The sequence below is a fragment of the Tursiops truncatus genome, chromosome 14 (genome assembly GCF_011762595.2).
Source record: "Tursiops truncatus isolate mTurTru1 chromosome 14, mTurTru1.mat.Y, whole genome shotgun sequence".
In the NCBI taxonomy this organism is placed as follows: domain Eukaryota; kingdom Metazoa; phylum Chordata; class Mammalia; order Artiodactyla; family Delphinidae; genus Tursiops; species Tursiops truncatus.
The window spans coordinates 11,135,758-11,156,994 of NC_047047.1; the positions used below are offsets into that span (position 1 = coordinate 11,135,758).

The following is a 21,237-nucleotide window of genomic DNA, read 5'->3' on the forward strand; positions in this document are numbered from 1 at the left end:
CATGGGCCCTAGAGCACAAGCTCTGTAGTTGTGGCTCACGGGCTTAGTTGATCTGCGGCATGTGGAATCTTCCCGGACCAGGGCTCGAACCCGTGTCCCCTGCATTGGCAGGCGGACTCTCAACCACTGTGCCACCAGGGAAGTCCCGTGTAGTCAGCTCTTGATCAGAACTCGGGGACCTTGTCTCTCCTTGATTGACTCATTTCTACCCAAGATTCACTCAGAGAATTGGGGTGCCTATTAGTACTGGCTCAGTTGCTTTCTCTCTCTCTGTAAGTAAGCAAGATATAATTAATGCTAGAACCAGAGGATTCCATGTAGCCATTTTGATTTATTTTACATTATAAACCAAAATATTCAACATACCTTTTATTTTTCTTACTCCCAGTGAGATAACTGTGAGCAAGTTTCTGTTGAAAAAAAAATTTAGATACCCCAATTGACCTGCTTTTCTTTTCTCCTACAGAAACACGAGCACTAAACACAAGTGACTGAAATAAATAGGCTTTTGTAAGGTTAGAATATCTGTACCATCACCTTTTTCTGCTGAAAAATTATAAACTCATAAAGTGAACAGATTAGGAGGCATACTGAATGCTGGAAGCAAGAAATTAATACAAGTCAATATTCATGCTGTTTTCTATCTTATAAATCAACTCTTTGTATTTTTACTGTGGTTTTTCAAGACAGAAAAATAACACCTGTGCATCTAACCAAAACCAGAGAAGTACAAAAATCCAAAATCCAAGTGTTCGTTTGACTGTTTAAGAAAATACTGGCATAATTTTCGTGTGGCATAAGTGTCAACTTCTTAGGCTATGTAGAAATGAAAAGAATGTCATGCATTTGAATTTAAATGCTTAAATTATATATACATGCTATTTAAAAATTCTGCTTTCAGGCATTATTAAGCAAAAGCTAATATGTAAATATTTATTTCTACAGGATGAAGATTTGAAGTGGGTGGAGGAAAACATTCCCTCTTCATTCACAGATGTGTAAATATCCTCTGCTAAAGTTTGAATCTAAAATTTAGGCTGTAGTATAAAGGGATAATTTTCATGCTTTGTTATGTGCTTTTCAAAACTCTCACCTCTGTATGTTTTTATAGGCCCCTATCACTAGTATATGACTGATTAACTTCATATCGAAATGCAGAGAAAACACAGCCCTGCTTTGGTCTGTCTTTCTCCTTCCTTTTTCACTGTACAACAACTCTATTAATACTCCTGCCCTATAACCAACTCCAACATTTTCTTATGTAAGTTTATCAGGATCAGAATCATTTTGTTTTAACTTTATAATATGGAAGAATTCAAACTTTTTTTTTTTAAACACATGTAACCACGATACCATGTACGGTGGGGAAGCTTTTGGAGGAAAAACATGAGCATAGGAAAACTAGAGTGCAGAGGAAGCCCCTCCGGGAACTTGGAGCTCTTCAGGTTCTTCTTTATCAGTGTCCTTTATGACACACAAATTCCAGATAGCTGTTTCCACGGTAGACAACAGGATAGCCAAATACGATGTTTTCACATGTTGTTTGTTCCTTTCTCTGCTCCCATCTACTTCCTATTTAGATAGTTTCTGTCTAGTATGATGTCACATTTGCCTGAAGAATTTCTTTTATGTTTCTGGTCATGCAAGTATGTTGGTAATAAGTCTGTCAGGTTTTATTTGTCTGAAAAAGTCTTTGTTTTGGCTGTTTGGGAAGCTGTTTTTGCGGGTTATAGAATTCCTAGTTGACTGTTTTTTCTTTCAGCACTTCAGAGATTGTCACTTGAATGTTCTCCAGCTGTCATAGTTTTAGAAAGAAGTCTGCTGTACTTCTTCTCTGTTCCTTCATATGTTACCTGGGTTTTGTTCTGTTTTGTTTTTGGCTGCCTTCAGGGCTGTCTCCTTCTCTTGGGTTTTTCTTTTCTCTTGGGTATATACCTAGAAGTGGAATTGCTAGATCGTACGGTAACTGTATGTTGAACATCTTGAGGAAGTGCCAAGCAGTTTTCCCAGAGCCGAACCATTTTATAATCCTATCAGTAATGTATGAGGTTTCCGATTTCTCCACATCCTTGTCAGCACTTGTAATTGTTCACCTTTTGATTTTAGATCTCTTAGTGGCTGTGAAGTGGTATCTCATTGTGCTTTTGAGTAACTGAAATTTGAACTGTCTTGTTGAGGGACTGGTGTTGTTTAATTAAACTGTGGTAACTGAAATTCACACATATCAGATTCATATGAGGTAAGAACTGCCTTTACGTTATGAAACTAATAGTACACTATTATACTTTTTTTCTTTTAATAGTCATAAAAGGAAAATAGGTGTATAAATATCCTTCACATGCCTTTATGATTTCTTTTTTTCCTTCCTGTATATCTGAGTTATCACCTTCTCCTGTAGGTCTTTCTTTAGTGTTTCTTACAGTATGGGTCTGCTAGAAACTAATTCTTTCAGTTTTATTTATGTGAAGTGTATTTGTTTGCCCTCCTGTTCAAAGGATGGTTTTGCTGGATATAAAAATCTTGATTGACTTTTGTTTGAGCTCTTCCAACACATCCCTCCAATATCTTCTGGTTTCTATTGTTTTGAAGAGAAGTCAGTTTTTAGTTGTATTGTCCTCATGTGTGTACTGTGTCATTTTTTTGCCGCTTTTCAGATTTTTTTCTTTACGTTTGGCTTTCCACAGTGTGTGTGTGATGTGCCTAGGTGTGGTTTCCTTTTTGAGTATTGTTGGAATTTGTTGAGCTACTTGGATTCATATCCCCACTCCCTTTGGTCATTTTCCAGTGCCTTTAACTACTTATTTTTAATATTTTTGTCCAGGTTTTATAAATGTTTCTGTGGGAGGAATCATCTGATTTCTTTCCACCTTTACCTGCTATCTTCCTTTTTTTTTTTTTACTAGTTTCTCTGTAATCCTTTTTACTTCTTTCTTTATATCATTTTCATTTTCTTAGTAGTTTTCTTGCCACATATTACATTTTTATTTAAATTCGTTCTGCCTTGGGTGCCTTGTAATTTTTTTCTTCATTGCTGGGATGATTTTGTCTTTTTTTTTTCCCAGAGTTTAATGGACTCTTTGAATTTCTTCCTCTTTTGTTTTTATCCATTTTTGCTCTTGGTTTTAAAATTTCTTATTGTATTTTTTAATATCACCAAATATTCTTTTTAACTTATTTCATCTAATTTGCAGTGTTGTGTTATAGCTGTAGCTTTCTTCTACCGTAAAACACTTTGATTTTCATTTTCCTTCTTTTTTTCTTCCTGCACCATTATATGGAATTGGTTTTGTTTGTTTTTCCTATTCCTAGGCATTTGGTAGTGAGAGTTCCTAGTCTGAGTGCTTTCTTCCATCAGTTGCATAAATTATAGTTTTATTTAAGGAGAATGTTGATGGGATGGAGGTATGGAGAGAGGGAGGTTGGTGGTGTCTTATTTTTCTTTTATTTCTACAAGATCTTTAATCTTCCCCTTCTACTTCCTTCTTTTTACTCATGGTGCTGCCGTAGCTCTGAGGGTACCACTCCTCCATGTATCTGGTTCTCCCCTGAAAACCATGATTGTTCAAGACTGCTACTTTTGGTTCCACTCCATTTAAGCCCCTTCCCTGTAGCAGATACTGTGAACTACCAAGTCACTGGCCTTCAGTCAGTATTTTGGAACTTAGTGTTGATTTTTCTTGAAGAGGTTTGTCTATACTTTGTCTAAATTCTCCTTCCCCTCTACTTTTCACAGAGTCTCTCAGACCTCTCTTTCCCCACTCTCAGTACCCATGAGCTTGCAGTGACAGCAGGGAATTTGTTGGTATTGGCATTTATTTCTCTGTTTACGTATAATTTCAGATTTGCTGTGTTCTCCTGGTTATGCCGAAGACTGTGAGTTGTGTGTGGTTTTGTTTGCAATCCTTAGGGACTTCATGGAATTTTGAGCAAGGGTGTGTGGAGAGATTCAGATTAGGTGGCAACCGTTATCTTCCAGATTTGGAAATTCACTACTGAGTACTTTAGAAGGAAATCACCTGAGTAGACTAACCCCATACTATGCCACCACTTCTTGGTGGAAAGCAATAAGGCTCCTGGGCAGTTCTCCTTATGTCTTAGAGAGTCATTAGTCTCTACGATTTCTTTCTGTAAGTAGAATGTCTGCCTGATTACAAAAATTCCTCTGGAATATAAAAGAGCAAAATGTCTTCTTTTATGTTCTCATGAACCATTTATGTGAAATGAGTAGAACTGTACAATCCAAGATAGCTTCCAGCATTTTAGGTTCTTAGGAACCTGTGTGTCCATTCTGAAAACTTAAAACACAAGAAGTTTAGCACAATGCTACCCAAAATTCATGTGCAATTTACGTGGCAAGTTTAGAAACCGGACTTCATGTACAGGTAAACACTTCTTTATACATCAATAGAAGTGGACCAAAACTTTTGCAAGCCATAGGACAATTTAAACAGATCATGAATAACCATATGATCTAGTGTGTTATGTGATATTCGTATGGTATTCATTATGGCTTTTCTGTGTCTCTGATAAACCAAAAAGACCAGCTTAGCATAGTTCTCCTTCCTCTTCAATGCACTGAGTCCATCTTAATAAGTTTTAAATAGTCATTTACCTCACAAAAGGAACCATTTTGGAGATTGCAGTGTTTATCTCTAAACGAGGTGCTAAGCACTCAATGGGCTGTCTTCTGGGCTCCCAAGGTTCTGGATCATCTTTCCCTAAAGCAGTCTGGATTTCCCTTAATATTATTCCAAGCCATATAAGTTGGCTCCTTCCTCACATCTAGCGAGGCCCCGACTTCTCTTTCTTCTGTCTCCACCATGGGCTGCACTCTTAGTAGCATCCTCTGGACTGTGCGTTGATGTGACTTTCATGTTGTGACCTTGGCATGCAGACCCTTTGGGCTCTCCCTCTCAGTGCTCCATTGCACATCGAAGCTCTACATTTGTCTTTTTATCCATATAATCTTTCCCGAGTAAAGGTTCTGTTGCATAACTTTTTCTCTCTTCAGTATCCTTCACTGGTTTATGTCCAGTCAATGGTAACAATGACATAGGATTAAACAAATACTTGATACCATAAATACCACCTTTCATAATATGTTTACTCATCCATCTTTTTAAAAATAGGTATATCTTTTAATTAAATTTGTGTTTATTTAAGATGTACAACATGATAATTTGATATATATGTACGTAGTGAAATGATGACTACAGTCAAGCCTATTCATCCCTCTTAAGTTCTCACAGAAGTACATGACATGTGGGTTTTCAAATTAGATAGCACATCACTAGTCAAGATATTTGTCCAACTATTCAAAGTAAACAATAACCAGGGGCTTAAAAAACAAAGATATAATTGGATGCCCACTGTGTTTGGAATTATTCATTCATCATGGTTTAGTCCTTGATGTTCTTCCAACATACTAGCCTCTAGAATTGCTGATTTTTGTTGTTGTTTCCACTTTGAAGTTATAATTATTTTCATATATCAGCTAATTTTTTAACTGAAAGTTTTGAAGTATAGCACCCATTCTGGAAAGTGCACAAATTCTAAATAAGTAGATAGCTCAGTAAATTTTTAATATAAGCATACTCATGTAACCTGCACCCAGATACCCAGATCAAAAACTGGAACATGGGCTTCCCTGGTGGTGCAGTGGTTGAGAGTCCGCTTGCCGATGCAGGGGACACGGGTTCGTGCCCCGGTCTGGGAGGATCCCACATGCCGCGGAGCGGCTGGGTCCATGAGCCGTGGCCGCTGAGCCTGCGCGTCCGGGGCCTGTGCTCCGCAATGGGAGAGGCCACGACAGTGAGAGGCCCGCATACAGCAAAAAAAAAAAAACGAAAAAACCAAACTGGAACATCACTAATACCCTAAAAACCATCTTCTTGTTTTCCTCCCAAATCATGACCCCAAAGCTACTGCTGTGCTCATGTCTGTAACTGTAGATTACTTGTGTCAGTTTTTAAAATTTGATCCCTCAATAGTTTATACCTCTTTGGGGGGCTGTATAGTACTCCAGTTTACCTATTTGGGGCCTGTTAAGAGCAACACTGCTATGAATATTCTTCTCCGTGTCTGTTGGCAACACTAGGTACTCACTTCTGTTGACTCTGTCTTCCAGGAGTGAGACTTGGTGGATCACAGGATATGCTATATTCAGCCTTGTAGACACACTGCCTTTTAATAACATTGTCAACTTTTTTTTTCTTTTATTTCAGAGTTCTTCCAGTATTAGTGGATTCAGATGAGGTAAAATATATTTTTGCTTATGTCTTGGAGCTGTTATTTTCACAAGGTAGAAATGTATTTCAAAAGAAGCTCTGAAAGTTACTTTTGCAAATGATTACAAATTGAGCAGATGGAAAGACGGCGTTGAGTTGTGGGTAAAGTTTTAAGGAACTGGCTCCTCATTTAAAACAGGAGCAAGATAAATGCTTATTGGTGTGAAAGGAGGGAAGAATCCTTCTAGGAGGTTTTGAGTCTATGATTTTCTAACATCTTAAGATGTAAGTGTTTAGAAGACTTCAAGGTGGCGGTTTGTCTAAATCAATCTCTTATGTTTGTAGATATTTTCCTGGGGTATTAAATAAAGTTTCTAACTGAGTTACATTTGCTAGGTAGGAAATGTGAATAGATGATGTGGATTTAGGAAGGTTTTTGGGGGGAAAAAATGAGTTATAGATCATCTGGACACTGCAGGGTGGCCCAGGACAGGAAGACGTCTGAAGTGCAAGGATTAAAGGATGGACATGGAGACCACCAGTTTATCCAGGGGAAGAGTAGCGGGAAATGAGCGGTAGCTCAGGAGTAACTTACGTGGTGGCTGTAGAATATGAGAGAAGCTACAGCTCTGTTCATTGAAAGGTCAGGAAGAAGACTGGCATCGGCGCGGGGATTTGGCCACAGTGGGATGGGAAGTCTTGAGCAGGCTGCCATATATACGCACCTTGCTACAAAACCATTGAACTCCAGGATTTATAACTCTATGGAAAGATATACCCTGGAATTACTTTTAAAAGGGCATTTGTAGTATTCATTTGATAAATAATTGATTTGTAATTTCAAAAATACCTAAAGTAGTAGAGTCAGGCAAATCCCTAGATGAGCTCTATGCCTAAGAAATCCATTTTAGCTCTGTCCCTGCCTCACACTGGTGATTCTGAATTAGAAATGTTACAGTTTTCTGAGCTGAACAGATAATTGATTACACTCCATTACTGGAAGTCTGGATTATATGGTTTTCATTTTCCATATCTAATATTTCTGTGTGTATCGTGGCGTGTATGTACCCCACAAAATCGTGACTACTTCGTAGAGACGCTATAGAGAATTCTGTTAGGACCTGGAAGGAGCCTCGACATTTTGATGAATAACTTCCCTTTTTTTTTTTTAAGGAAATTATGACCAGATCTGAAATGGCAGAAAAAATGTTCTCTTCAGAAAAAATAATGTGATTGGAACCCACATAAATGAAGCTTACATAACAGTGAAGGACTTCCTCAAGACTAAAAGAGAACTCTGTTTTGATACAGTACAATAAGTTTTTATTGCATGATCTTGGAAATCTGTGTACTAAAACTAAGAATTCAGATGGTGGGAGGGTTCTGCAACCCTTATTAAGCTGACTCTTGAATGCCAGTTTAATGTCCATTAAATTGCCTAGACTTGGCAATGACCTGAGAGAAGTATTATAATAAAGATAGGTGCCCAAATGCCCTTAGCTGATGGGTGGCAGGCGTGTGGGTTTGGGTTCTCTTTTTTTTTTCCTGGGAAATATGACAATTTAAAACACCTTTTTTTTTTTTTTTTTTTTTTTTTTGCGGTACACGGGCCTCTCACCGCTGTGGCCTCTCCCGTTGCGGAGCACAGGCTCCGGACGCGCAGGCTCAGCGGCCATGGCTCACGGGCCTAGCTGCTCCGTGGCATGTGGGATCTTCCCGGACCGGGGCACGAACCCGTGTCCCCTGCATCGGCAAGCGGACTCTCAACCGCTGCGCCACCAGGGAAGCCCTAAGACAACTTTTTTACATGAACACTCCTACTGTTCTTCCACTGACCTTTGTTTGATTCAGGTGATGTGATTCTTCTGAGGTGTGGTAAAGCAATGTCTCCACCTCTTGGGTTTATAGTTACTAGATGCAATAATAATTCTCTTTGATTTTCATGCTGAAGCAATTTGATAAGAAGTAGAACTTGGTTAAGGTTGGAACATAAGGATGTTTATATGGTTAGGTTTGCTCTGTGTGTGTGTGTGTGTGTGTGTGTGTGTGTGTGTGTGTGTGTGTGTGTGTGTATGCACATCTGCACAAAGCCCTTGTGTGTAATTATCACCACACACATCAAATCATAGCATTGGTCTTTTCTGTCTGAGCTCAGGGGAGCACAGTACATGGAGACAGGTTACTTCCAAAGATCTGCTCTGCCGCTGTCCCCTCCCTCAGGCCAGATATCTGTGTGCTGCTGCTGAATGCCTGGGGCAGGTGGGGTCCCCTGGCCACATGGCTCCACCAGAGCACTTCCTCCCTGGCGAGCTGGGAGGCTCATACCAGTGAACCTTGAGGAAACTAGAACCTTCTATGTAATCCTAGCATATTTGGTTTCATAAAAAACTATATATTTAACTGCATAGTACATCACTATTAATCTTGTAACTAATTTTTTAACCTTAAACCATGTTTTATACATTATTTTGTTACATTATATATGTAATGTGTAATTTGAAATTTAAAAAAAATTTTTTTTAATGCAGAACGTTCTAAACTTGAAAAGCAGTTGAATATAGTATGATGAAAATGGTGAATGTTTTGCTGCTCTCCTGACCAAAGATACAGCCTAGTGAACATTTAGAATAGGAATTAAAGTTAGAATCCTATATATCTTTCTTTGAAGGAGTTCTAACCTTGTGAGTTGAGGATGACTTCAGAGGTTTTTTTTGCGGTACACGGCCCCTCCCACCGCGGAGCACAGGCTCCGGACGCGCAGGCCCAATGGCCATGGCTCACGGCCCAGCCGCTCCGCGGCATGTGGGATCCTCCCGGACCGGGGCGCGAACCCGCATCCCCTGCATCAGCAGGCGGACTCCCAACCACTGCGCCACCAGGGAAGCCACCAGAGTTTTTGATTAAGCATTAAATTCTTAACCAGTACAAGCACTTAAATCATAACCTTTCATTGATTTTTTTCATTGTGAAGCCACAAAACAAAATGATTTCTTTTAAAAGCCTGCGTTATGAATTGGCTTCTCATTTTCTCATTTCATAGGAGTTAGTAAAAAAGCTTTCTAGGGCTTCCCTGGTGACGCAGTGGTTGAGAGTCTGCCTGCTAATGCAGGTGACATGGGTTCGAGCCCTGGCCCAGGAGGATCCCACATGCCGCGGAGCAACTAGGCCCGTGAGCCACAACTACTGAGCCTGTGCGTCTGGAGCCTGTGCTCCACAACAAGAGAGGCCGCGATAGTGAGAGGCCTGCGCACCGCGATGAAGAGTGGCCCCCGCTTGCCACAACTAGAGAAAGCCCTTGCACAGAAACGAAGACGCAACACAGCAAAAATAAATAACTAAATTAATAAACTCCTACCCGCAACATCTTCTTTAAAAAAAAAAAAAACTTTCTAGTAGTAATGCCTCTTGAAAGATACTTTCAAATTTATTTGCAGTAGTAACTATTGACTGTGTTGTACTGAGAAAGGTTTGGGACATCCTTCCCAAGGAAAGAACATCTAACAGTGTGGGTTCCCTTCCTTATTTCCGTTTCTGCCACAATAATGGGCTCCCACCTACCATCTTTCCCAGCATTTATGTCCGTTCTGGTTTTGGTGTATTTTACCCTCAGCCCAGTTGTTTCAGAGCTGACCAGTGCCTTCTTGTTCCTAACATTTGTGTCTAACACCAGTCCCCAGCTTTTGAAGCAGATTGATCCCCAACTCATAGGGCTCTAGTTGAATTTTGAAATGTAGAATCCTGGGTTTCCAGCTGCAGATGTCGTGGAGTGCGAGTGGGGAGTTGATGGTAACTGTGTAGTAATAAGGGAAAATGCTTCTCACATAACCTTGATAGTGTTTATAAAAACACTTCTGCCTGCAGCTGGCAAGAAAAATGATGCTGCCGGTATGGCTCAGGTGCACAGCGAAATGCAGACTTTTCTCCAAATCACAGAAAGCAGTATTTTCTCCTGATAACCTCATCAGAAATGTTTTTCAAGCGGCGTATACTGTGTCTGTCACCTTCAGTGGCAGTTGTGTTTGTTGGTGACTCGTGAGCTGAAGCGAGTGTTCCTACAGAGGGCCTTCTCGGCCCCCTCGTGTGCACAGGAGGGGCTCCCTGGGGCTGTAGCCATAGTTCTGATGAAGGACCCCAGGGAGAAGTCACACTCAGAGCCACTGTACAGCTCGTCATCCCCGCTTCTGCACAAAGTTTCCAGAAACTGGGCATCAGGGTCTTTGAGGCTGTCACATCATTTTATTCTTAGGATGCCATCAGGATGGGTTTCCCTGTTAATGCAGGGATCTGAGAATAAGCGTCCGGTTTTATGTGTTCCTAGGCAAAATGCTTAAGTGTTTTTATTATGCAGTTCCTGTTAGGTTTATGTGAAGTATGAAATCTGCTTAAAAGGGAATTTTCATGATTTGAGTTAGATTAGTATTAGTATCTGCTTTAGTGGAGCTTTAAGTTAGTTTATTTCAAAAAATAAGGAAAAATAGATGAATATGTGAATTTTTTAAGCCCAAGAGATGATGCTCCCATACTTTTTACTTTTCCTGTAAAGAAAATAATATTTAAAATCTTTCACATATCCTGCAGAGAGTACTGACTTTCCCCCTCTACGGCAGTATATTATATTTGCACTACTGTAATGTGAAGACTGAAAGTATAAAAGATATACATGTACATGAAAGTATAAAACGATTTTTATATCCTTTTTTCAAAAGGGATTTGAGTCTGTTGCACTAGGCCGTACAGGACTGGTTTATGAGACGTATTATGCTAGATTTATAAGTCCCTAGTTTTGGTACTTGTGTCTTTGTATGATCAACAGCATGTGATAAGCAATACAAAACACCATGCCTTATAAGAAAGAAGTTTAACATGTTGGTTAAAGTACTAAATTACATAGCGAATGTATATAAGTGACAAAACTAGATTTAAGGAAATGTACATTATAACACAGGAGCTCAATAAGAAACTTCTTTAGAACTAGGAAAACATGTATTTAGGAAGAAAGGGGCTTAAGAAGTTATATATTTTTATTTAAAAGGTTAAATTATTGTATTATTTGGAAGAAGCTGCTCTGAATGTAGGACAAAACTATTTCAAAGATTTTTGTTTGAAAAAACGGATGTATTTTTGTGCCTTAATATTTGTTCTGACAATAAAATGCTTTCTGAAATTTTGGATAATCATTCTTTTTTTTTTTATTTTTGGCAGTGTTGGGTTTTCGTTGCTGCGCACAGGCTTTCTCTAGTTGCGGCGAGCGGGGGCTACTCTTTGTTGCGATGCACAGGCTTCTCATTGTGGCGGCTTCTCTCATTGCGGAGCATGGGCTCTAGGTGCGCGGGCTTCAGTAGTTGTAGCGCATGGGCTCAATAGTTGTGGCTCGTGGGCTCTAGAGCACAGGCTCAGTAGTTGTGGCGTACAGGCTTAGTTGCTCCACGGCATGTGGGATCTTCCCGGACCGGGGCTCGAACCCGTGTCCCCTGCATTGGCAGGTGGATTCTTAACCACTGCGCCACCAGGGAAGTATCATCCATTCTTGATAGGATTTATGAGTGCTAAGATTACTTAAATCTACAGGAAATGTAGACTCCAGTAGATGGCAGGACATAAACAAAATTCTCGAAAGACGAGGTACCACTAATTAACAAACATGAAGAAGTGTTCAATCTCAGTAGTGATCAAAGAAATGCAAAATAAAAGGGGAAATTTTAAAAAATCAAGTTGATATGTTTATGCTCTTAAGTATTTGTAAAACTACTTTGCTTTTAACGTCTGATGAAATGAGCACATCATTAGTGATGGTAGTGTAACTAGTTCAGTCTTTGTGAAAAGAAGTTCAACCTTTTCATAACCTTTGAATAATACCAGTTCATAACCTTTGAATAATACCAGTTCTGGTGACGTTTTTAAAAATGATTCAAAATATAGAATCAGGCTTCTGCACAAAAATGTTTATTATAGCATTATTTAAAGTAGAGAAAAAACAAGAAGCAAACTAAATATCAACAGTAGAATGGTTAAGTGAATTATGGTTTACCAGCTACTTTATGGAATACTCTGCAACCATTAAATTATGAAGAATATATGATAACATAGAAACGTACTTGTAAGAAATATAATACAAAGTCACATATGTGAACTCATCTATGTAAACACAAAGTAGGGAAAGGACTGAGTGAAAACACATCACAGTGGCACTCAGGATGAATGTTCAGGTTCAGCTAGGCTGTAATTAATAATAAATAACAATTCAATCATATTTCAGTAGATTAAGACAAAGAAGTTTATTTCTTGACCTTGTAACTGTGCTAGGATAGGTGTAGAGGTGAGCAGGGCATGTGGGATCTTCCCGGACCAGGGCTCGAACCTGTGCCCCCTGCATTGGCAGGCGGATTCTTAACCACTGCGCCACCAGGGAAGTCTGTGCCAGGCACTTTAGATACGGTATCTTAATCCTCTAACAAGCAATCACATGTCCCTCAGGGGCCCAAGGTTTATTTTCATCCTGTGGGCCCACGTCTCCTGGGGCCTGTCATCTGCATCCAGCCAGCAGAAGGGGAGAGTTGCTCCAGCCTGGGGATTTTGCAGGGCTAGACCTGGAAGTGGTGCCCATCACTTCTTAGCCTATTCCATTAGCAAAACTCAGTCACGTGGCCACACCGAACTGCCAGCTGGACTGGGAAATGGCACGGGCTGTATCCCTGCCTGCTATTCTAACTGTGAAAGGAGAGTAAGGATTTTGGTGGACAACCAAGGCTTCTGCCACAGGTTATTTGGGGTCACTGGCCTAGGGGAGACTTCCAAACCTATGTTTTTCCAATTTTCTAAGGTCAACATATTGAGAAATAAATATGTTAAAGGGCCATAACTAGGCTGTATGATATCAGAAACTTTAGAAACAAATGTGTTCTCAGATCACAGCTGAGTCCATTAATTAGTAAAACCCATCTGGCCCTAAGTAGATGGGACGTGGAGAATTTTCTTCATGGGAATTCTCCCAGCCTTGGGGGGTGGTCAGGATGGGTAGTCCCAGAGGAAAAGTAGGGTCTGTTGTCATGACTGTGATGACAGTTCAGGGAGTGTTGGGAGTGCTGGAGAGTGCCAGGCTTTGTTGACCATTGTGGTCTCATAGTAGACAATGAGGGAGGTATAGCCACTTTATAGATAAGAAACTGAGACAGGGCGGTTAAATAACTTACCCAAGGTCACCCTCCTGAGAAGTGACAAAACTGGTACAATACCAGCTATGGGTGAGAAGTGTCCTTGAAGGGTTGTCCTCAAAGTCCTGGGGAGAAGGGAAATTTCATTTCACAAACATGTGATTGCTTGTTAGAGGATTAAGAGATTGTATCTAAAGTGCCTGGTGTGGACTTCCCTCGTGGCGCAGTGGTTAAGAATCCGCCTGCCAATGCAGGGGACGCAGGTTTGAGCCCTGGTCCGGGAAGATCCCACATGCCACGGAGCAACTAAGCCCGTGCACCACAACTACTGAGCCTGCGTTCTAGAGCCCTCAAGCCACAACTACTGAGCCCACGTGCCACAACTACTGAAGCCCGTGTGCCTACAGCCCGTGCTCCACAACAAGAGAAGCCACCACAGTGAGAAGCCCATGCACGAAGAGTAGACCCGCTCACCACAACTAGAGAAAGCCCATGTGCAGCAACAAAGTCCCAACGCAGCCAAAAATAAATAAATAAATAAAATAAAATAAAGTGCCTGGTGTACAGGCCTTCCCAAGACAGATAAGGTTAGTATAAAAAAAAATGCAACAGTTAAAAAAAAAAAAGGAACAATGATTGTGGTAGATGCTACTGAGACTCAGTTGAAACAAACCCCATACGAAATTCAAACACATTCTAAGGTTTCTTTACGTGCATTAAAATGAAGTTACCCGTGGTGGTGTATATATGTCAATCCTAATCTCCCAGTTCGCCCCACCTTCCCCTCCCTTCCCTGTGTCCACATGTCTGTTCTCTATGTCTCCCTTTCTATTCCTGCCCTGCAAATAGGTTCATCTGTACCATTTTTCTAGATTCCACATATATGTGTTAATATACGATATTTGTTTTTCTCTTTCTGGCTTACTTCACTCTGTATGACAGACTCTAGGTCCATCCACATCTCTACAAATGACCCAATTGCATTCCTTTTTATGGCTGAGTAATATTCCATTGTATATATGTACCATGCATAAAATAGCTAGCTAGTGGGAACATGCTATAAAGCACAGGAAGCTTAGCTCGGTGCTCTGTGACAACCTAGATGGGTGGGAGGGAGGTCCAAAAGGGAGGGGATATAGGTATACATATAGCTGATTCACTTCATTGTACAGCAGAAACTAACACAACATTGTAAATCAATTATACTCGAATTAAAAAAAAAAAGATTGTTTCCCAACTGACTCAGAGAGAGATGTGACTACAGGACATGAGTCAGAGAGATGCGTTATGAAAAGCCCTTGAGCCACCATGGCTGGCTTTGAAGATGGAGGAAGGGGCCATGAGCTAAGGGATGCAGGTGTCCTCGAGGAGCTGGAAAACTCAAGGAAACAGATTCTTCCCTGGGACCTCCAGAAGGAGCTCAGCCCTGCTCACGCCTTAATTTTAGCTCAGGGAGACTCATATTGGACTTCTGACCTCCAGAACTGTAAGATAATAAGTTTGAATTGTTTCTGACACCAGTTTGTGATAACTTGTTACAGCAGCCATAGAAAACTAATACAGGTTCTGAGTCTCTCTGGCAGAGAAATGTGGAATGAAGGAAGCACACGGAAGTTTTGGTGCTCCAAAGCACAAGGGCGCATTTCCCTTTCACCTGACCTTCAAGGGAAGAGTGCACTCTTGGGAAATGTGGAAGAGTTGTGGTATTCCATGAGCAACAGTCGTCTCTGCCAAAATCATGTGACACCACTTTTTGGCACATGGTGGACATACATTAATACTGAATAAAAGAATCAGCAACTAAATTTAAAAACTATGAAGTTACCCAAGGTATGTCCTGTGCCCCTTCAGTGATAGTGGATTGACAGCTAAATTCCCACTAACATAAGCTGGTATGGTACTGAATTCAGATGTAAATAATTTTGACAGTATTTCCTTTAAATCATTTGGGAAATAAGAAGAAGCTCCAGGCAAGTTTATGTACAGGAACGCTTTTAAACACTATCCAGCAGATGGTGCCAAAGTAATGTCTCTGAAGAAGGCTCATCTCTGTTTTTGGCCTCTAATTCTTGCCTTCAAAATTTTTATTCATTTACTTTTACTTACCAAATGCCAATTAAGGGATAAAATTTTAAAAAAATTTTTAAATGTAAACAAAGAGTACCACCATCCCGGTAAAAAAAAAAAAAGACTTTTCAGGTAAACTTTTCAGGTCTCCCTGGTGGCGTAGTGGTTAAGAATCCGCCTGCCAATGCAGGGGGCACAGGTTCGAGCCCTGGTCCGGGAAGATCCCACATGCCGTGGAGCAACTAAGCCCGAGCACCACAACTACTGAGCCTGCACTCTAGAGCCCGTGAGCCACAACTACTGTGGCCACGCGCCTAGAGCCCGTGCTCCGCAACAAGAGAAGCCACCGCAATGAGAAGCCCGCGCTCGGCAACGAAGAGTGGCCCCAGCTCGCGGCAACTAGAGAAAAGCCCGTGTGCAGCAACGAAGACCCAACGCAGCCAAAACTAAATTAAAAAAAAAAACCTTTTCCTTTAGGTATATTTCCAGTCTCTCTCAGAATTAGAACTTGAAAGCTCCAAGGGACCTCTGAGCTCATTATACAGATGAGAAAATAAGGAACCAGGAAAGCTTCCTTGGCCCCAGGTCTCAGGCCAGAGTGGGAGCCTGTCTCCTAGATTGCTCTTCTCAACTCTGGATCCTCAGGGTCAGAGGGAGGGAGGTGCCACAGGCAGGTTGAACTGCACATCAAAGCTTGAAATGTACTTTCTATGATTTGGTTATCCCTTGCTATGTCATTTTATAGTACTGTGCTGTCTTTCACTCTAGCCACCACATTCTTGTCTCTACATAAAGAGTCATAATTCTGATTCTCTGGTTCTTAATTTGATAAGTGGACATTTCCTTGAGGCATAGTAGACTCCAGAGAGTTAAAGACAGTGTCTATTTTATTTTTAATGCTACTGAACATACTGATAATAAAATATTCTATTCTAAATGTTATCTTCCTTTTTTGTTTTTTCAATTTATTTTTTATTTTTATTTCTTTGGCCGTACTGCATGGCATGCAAGATCTTTGTTCCCTGACCACGGATCAAACCCGCACCCCTTACAGTGGAAGCGCAGAGACTTCCACCGCACTGGACTGCCAGGGAAGTCCCCTTTCTTTTTTAAAAAAAGAAAATTAAGTGGGGAATGAACAAGCTGGCCTTTTCATTAAGAAATTGCTTTTTAAATAATGGATTTATTATTATAAAATGTATTTGTGGATTTCAAGTTCTGATAATGGAGAATTACCTTCTGTTGAACCAACCTTACCCGCAGACAACAACTCTAGATAAAATTTAAATAACAGCTACTTTGAAGACATCGGAGAGAGACAGAAACAGGGAGACACTGGAAGGTACTCAACACTTGGATGAAGGGAATTGTACTGGGTGCCTTTCCCATTTTTATGGCTTTTACACTCAGGGCAGGCCACAGTTTGTGCCGAGTGGAGATTAAACCCAGATATAAAACCTGAATTTTACTTGAGCTGGAAGACAGAAATTAGAAGAACCACAACAGCTGGAAAGTGAAAGAATTACTGAAAGAGAGAACCAAAGAAAGTAAGAACCATGTTCTGTGTATAAACCTCCTAAATCACTGGCTTTCCCTCAACTATGCATGTATGGTGGTACAGACTCCATGCACCCATCTAAGGCTAAAAAAATGAAACTAAGATTTCTGCTAACATAAGAGACAAAGTTTGGCTAGAGTCCAACCATGTAAACTGACTGCTTAAAAACATAATGTGGGGTGACAGAGAAAATGGGGACTAAGGACCTCTGAAAATGTATCATATAAACAATGGAAATCCTCATGAAAACTTTCAGAATTAACCTTTTTTGAACTTTGGAAATTGACCAGTCTTGCAGCAACCTAGGGCGCATTTATTCAATAAAAATTCCTGAATTTCAGTAAGAATATCAAGCTTGGTGGTGTTCTGATTTGTCCTACTACCATACAGCTCAGCGGTAGCCTTCACAATTAAGGGTCTACTTTCCCAATCTGCAGGGGGGCAGAATGGATTAAAGACCTAAGTTAAGACCTGAAACCATAAAACTCCTAGAAGAGAACACAGGCAGAACATTCTTTGGCATAAACTGTAGCAATATATTTTTTGGATCTGTCTCGGAAGGCAAAAAAAAAAAGGCAAAAATAAACAAATGGGGCCTAATTAAACTTAAAAGCTTTTGCACAGCAAAGGAAACCATCAACAAAACGAAAAGACAACCTACTGAATGGGAGAAAATATTTGCAAATGATATGACCAATAAGGGGTTTGTATCCAGGATATATTAACAGCTCATACATCTCAATATCAAAAAGAAAAAGAAAAAAAAACCTGAGTAAAAAATGGGCAGAAGACCAGAACAGACACTTTTCCAAAGAAGACATGCAGATGGCCAACAGGCACATGAAAAGATGCTCAACATCACTAATCATCAGAGAAATGCAAATCAAAACCACAATGAGATATCGTTGTCAGAATGATAACCTGTCAGAATGGCTGTCATCAAAAATACCACAAATAAAAAATGTTGGTGAGGATGTGAAGAAAAGGGAACCCTAGTGCACTGTTGCTGGGAATGTAAGTTGGTGCAGCCACTATGGAAAATAGTACTGAGGCTCCTCAAAAAACTAAAAATAGAACTGCCATATTATCCAGCTATTCCATTCCTGGATATACATTGGAAGAAAATGAAAACAATAATTCAAAAAGATACATGCACTCCAATGTTCATAGCATTATTTACAATAACCAAGATACAGAAGCAACCTAAGTGTCCATCAACAGATGAATGGATAAAGAAGATGTGGTACATGTGTACAATGGAATACTACTCAGCCATAAAAAATGAAATTCTGCCATTTGCAACAACATGGATGGACCTAGAAGGTATTATGTTTAGTGTAATATCAAGTCAAAGAAAGAGAAATGCTCTGTTGTCACTCACAGGTGGAATCCAAAAAATAAAACAAATGAAAGAATATAACAAAACAAAAATGGGCTCACAGTTATAGAGAACAAACAAGTGGTTATCAGTGGGGAGAGGGAAGGAGACAAGGGCAAGATAGAGGTAGGGGATTAAGAGATACAAACTCTTAATTATAAAACAAATAAGCAACACAAGGATATAGTGTACATCACAGGGAAATATAGTCATTTTATAATAATTTAAAATGGAATATAATCTGTAAAAATAATGAATCACTATGTTGTACACCTGAAACTAATATTGTAAATCAGCTATATTTCAAACTTTTTTTTAAAGGTTTTTTTGTTTTTTGGTTGCGCTGGGTCTTAGTTGTGGCAGGCAGGCTCCTTAGTTGTGGCATGTGAACTCTTAGTTGCAGCATGTGTGTGGGATCTAGTTCCCTGACCAGGGATTGAACCTGCGCACCCTGCATTGGGACCGTGGAGTCTTATCCACTGTGCTGCCAGGGAAGTCCCTATACTTCAATTTTTTAAAAAATCCAAAACCCATGAAATTTAAACAAAGTTAACAAAGCTAAAAATTTGTTCTTTGAAACGATAAACAAAATCAATGAATGTCTACCTATACTAGTAAAAAAAAAAAAGAGAAAAGAGATCGATGGGCTTCCCTGGTGGCACAGTGGTTGGGAGTCCACCTGCCAATGCAGGGGACACGGGTTCGAGCCCTGGTCCAGGAAGATCCCACATGCCGTGGAGCAACTAGGCCCGTGCGCCACAACTACTGAGCCTGAGCTCTAGAGCCCGCAAGCCACAACTACTGAGCCCATGTGCCTAGAGCCCGTGCTCTGCAACAAGAGAAGCCACCGCAGTGAGAAGCCCACGCACCGAAATGAGTAGCCCCCGCTCGCCACAACTAGAGAAAGCCCGCATGCAGCAATGAAGACCCAATGCAGCCAAAAAATAAATAAAATAAATAAATTTATTTTAAAAAAAGAAAGAAAAGAGAGAGCCCTGATTACCAATATCAGGAATAAAAGAGGGGCTATCACTACATATCCAACAGATTTTTAAAAGATAAAAAGGGAATAATACCAATAATTTATGCTAATAAATTTGAAAAATTAGATAAAACGGGAAAAGTTCCTGAATATTCTCATTTACCATAATTGATATAAGATGAAATTTAAAAATCAAATTTTATAACATACAGACATGCTTCTTTATCTTTTTGAGGTAATTTTAGATTTACAGAAAAGTTGCAGAATTAGTCCAGTTCCCTTACTCCTTTCATCCAGCCTCCCCCTTTGTTAGCATATAACCACAGAACACTTGTCAAAGCTGTGAATGAAACCTTGCTACGATACCTTTAACTAAAGCACAGCATTTATGCATATTTCATCAGTTTTTCCACTCATGTCCATATTCCGTTCTGGAACCCACTCCAGGATCCCACACTGCGTTTACTATGTCTTCTTCGGCACCTCTTATCTGGGGCAGTTCCTTGTCTTCCAGATCTTTCATTGCCTGATAATACCAGTTAGGTATTTTGCAGTATGTCTCTCAATTGGGGTTTATCTCATTTTTTTCTCATGATTGGATTGATGCTATGCATTTTGGGTAAGCGTGTCCCAGAAGTGACGTACCTTTCTCTGTGCCTCAGATCAGAGGGTACATGATATTGATGTTGATATGCCCCATTGATCCACTGTAAATTTACATTTTTCCCTTTCTAATATTTGTAAATATTTGGGGGGAGATACTTTGAAGCTATGCCAAACTCCTGTTTCTGCTTAAATATTTACCCACTAATTTTAGCATTCATCAGTGGGTCTTACCTGCAGCAATTATTACTGTAGTGTTCTAAAGGTGACTTTTCTATTTTTTACATTTTTTCTACTTTTACTGATTGTAATTTTTCTATAAGGAAGAGCTGTTGTCCCCCCCTTTTATTTATTTAATCATTTATATATTTATAACCCAATGGACTCATAGATTTGGGTTCCACTGCATGAAACAGAAATCCAACTACCAGTGGCTTAACCAAACAGGGATTTACGCTTCTTAGCAAACAAGACATCTGGAAGTAAGAGGCCCAAGGACTGGCATGTCTCAAAGAAATCACTGAGGGAGCAAGCTTCCTCTGCCTTCTCTCTTTCTTCCTTTTTTTTTTTTAGTTTATTTTATTGAAGTATACTTGATTTACAATGTTGTGTTAATTTCTGCTGTACAGCAAAGTGATTCAGTTTTTTATATATATTCTTTTTCATTATGGTTTATCACAGGATGTTGCATATAGTTCTCTGGGCTATACAGTAGGACCTTGTTGTTTATCCGTTCTCTATATAATAGTTGCATCTGCTAACGGCAAAATCCCAATCCATCCCTCCCCCTTGGCAACCACAAGTCTGTTCTCCATGTCTATGACTGTGTTTCTGGTTTTTGGGGGTTTTTTTGCGGTACGCGGGCCTTTCACTGTTGCGGCCTCTCCCGTTGCAGAGCACAGGCGCTGGACGCGCAGGCTCAGCGGCCGTGGCTCACGGGCCCAGCCGCTCCGCGGCATGTGGGATCTTCCCGGACCGGGGCACGAACCCGTGTCCCCTGCATCGGCAGGCGGACTCTCAACCACTGCGCCACCAGGGAAGCCCGTGTTTCTGTTTTGTAAATAAGTTCATTTACGTCACGTTTTAGATTCCACATATAAGTGATACTATATGGTATTTGTCTTTCTCCTTCTGACTCACGTCACTTAGTATGATAATCTCTAGGTCCATCCATGTTGCTGCAAATGGCATTATTTCGTTCCTTTTTTTTTTTTTTTTTTTTTTTTTTGGCGGTACGCGGGCCTCTCCCTGTTGTGGCCTCTCCCGTTACG

The 21,237-nt window shown here is 40.2% G+C and overlaps 1 protein-coding gene across 3 annotated transcripts in view; it reads left to right on the forward strand.

The window, feature by feature from the left end:
* The window catches only part of TMEM87B (transmembrane protein 87B), a 278,511-nt gene that overhangs the window by 40,278 nt on the left and 216,996 nt on the right, over window positions 1-21,237 (forward strand). For 2 of the 3 annotated variants that reach the window (XM_073791134.1, XM_073791135.1), the window contains 3 exons: window positions 946-998; window positions 6,225-6,255; window positions 7,401-11,391. In XM_073791134.1, coding sequence (XP_073647235.1) covers window positions 946-998; window positions 6,225-6,255; window positions 7,401-7,460 — 144 coding nt within the window. In that variant the 3' untranslated portion in view covers window positions 7,461-11,391. Of the gene's footprint in view, window positions 1-945; window positions 999-6,224; window positions 6,256-7,400; window positions 11,392-21,237 lie in introns of those variants that run through there. The other variant, XR_012325607.1, reaches the window with a different exon arrangement.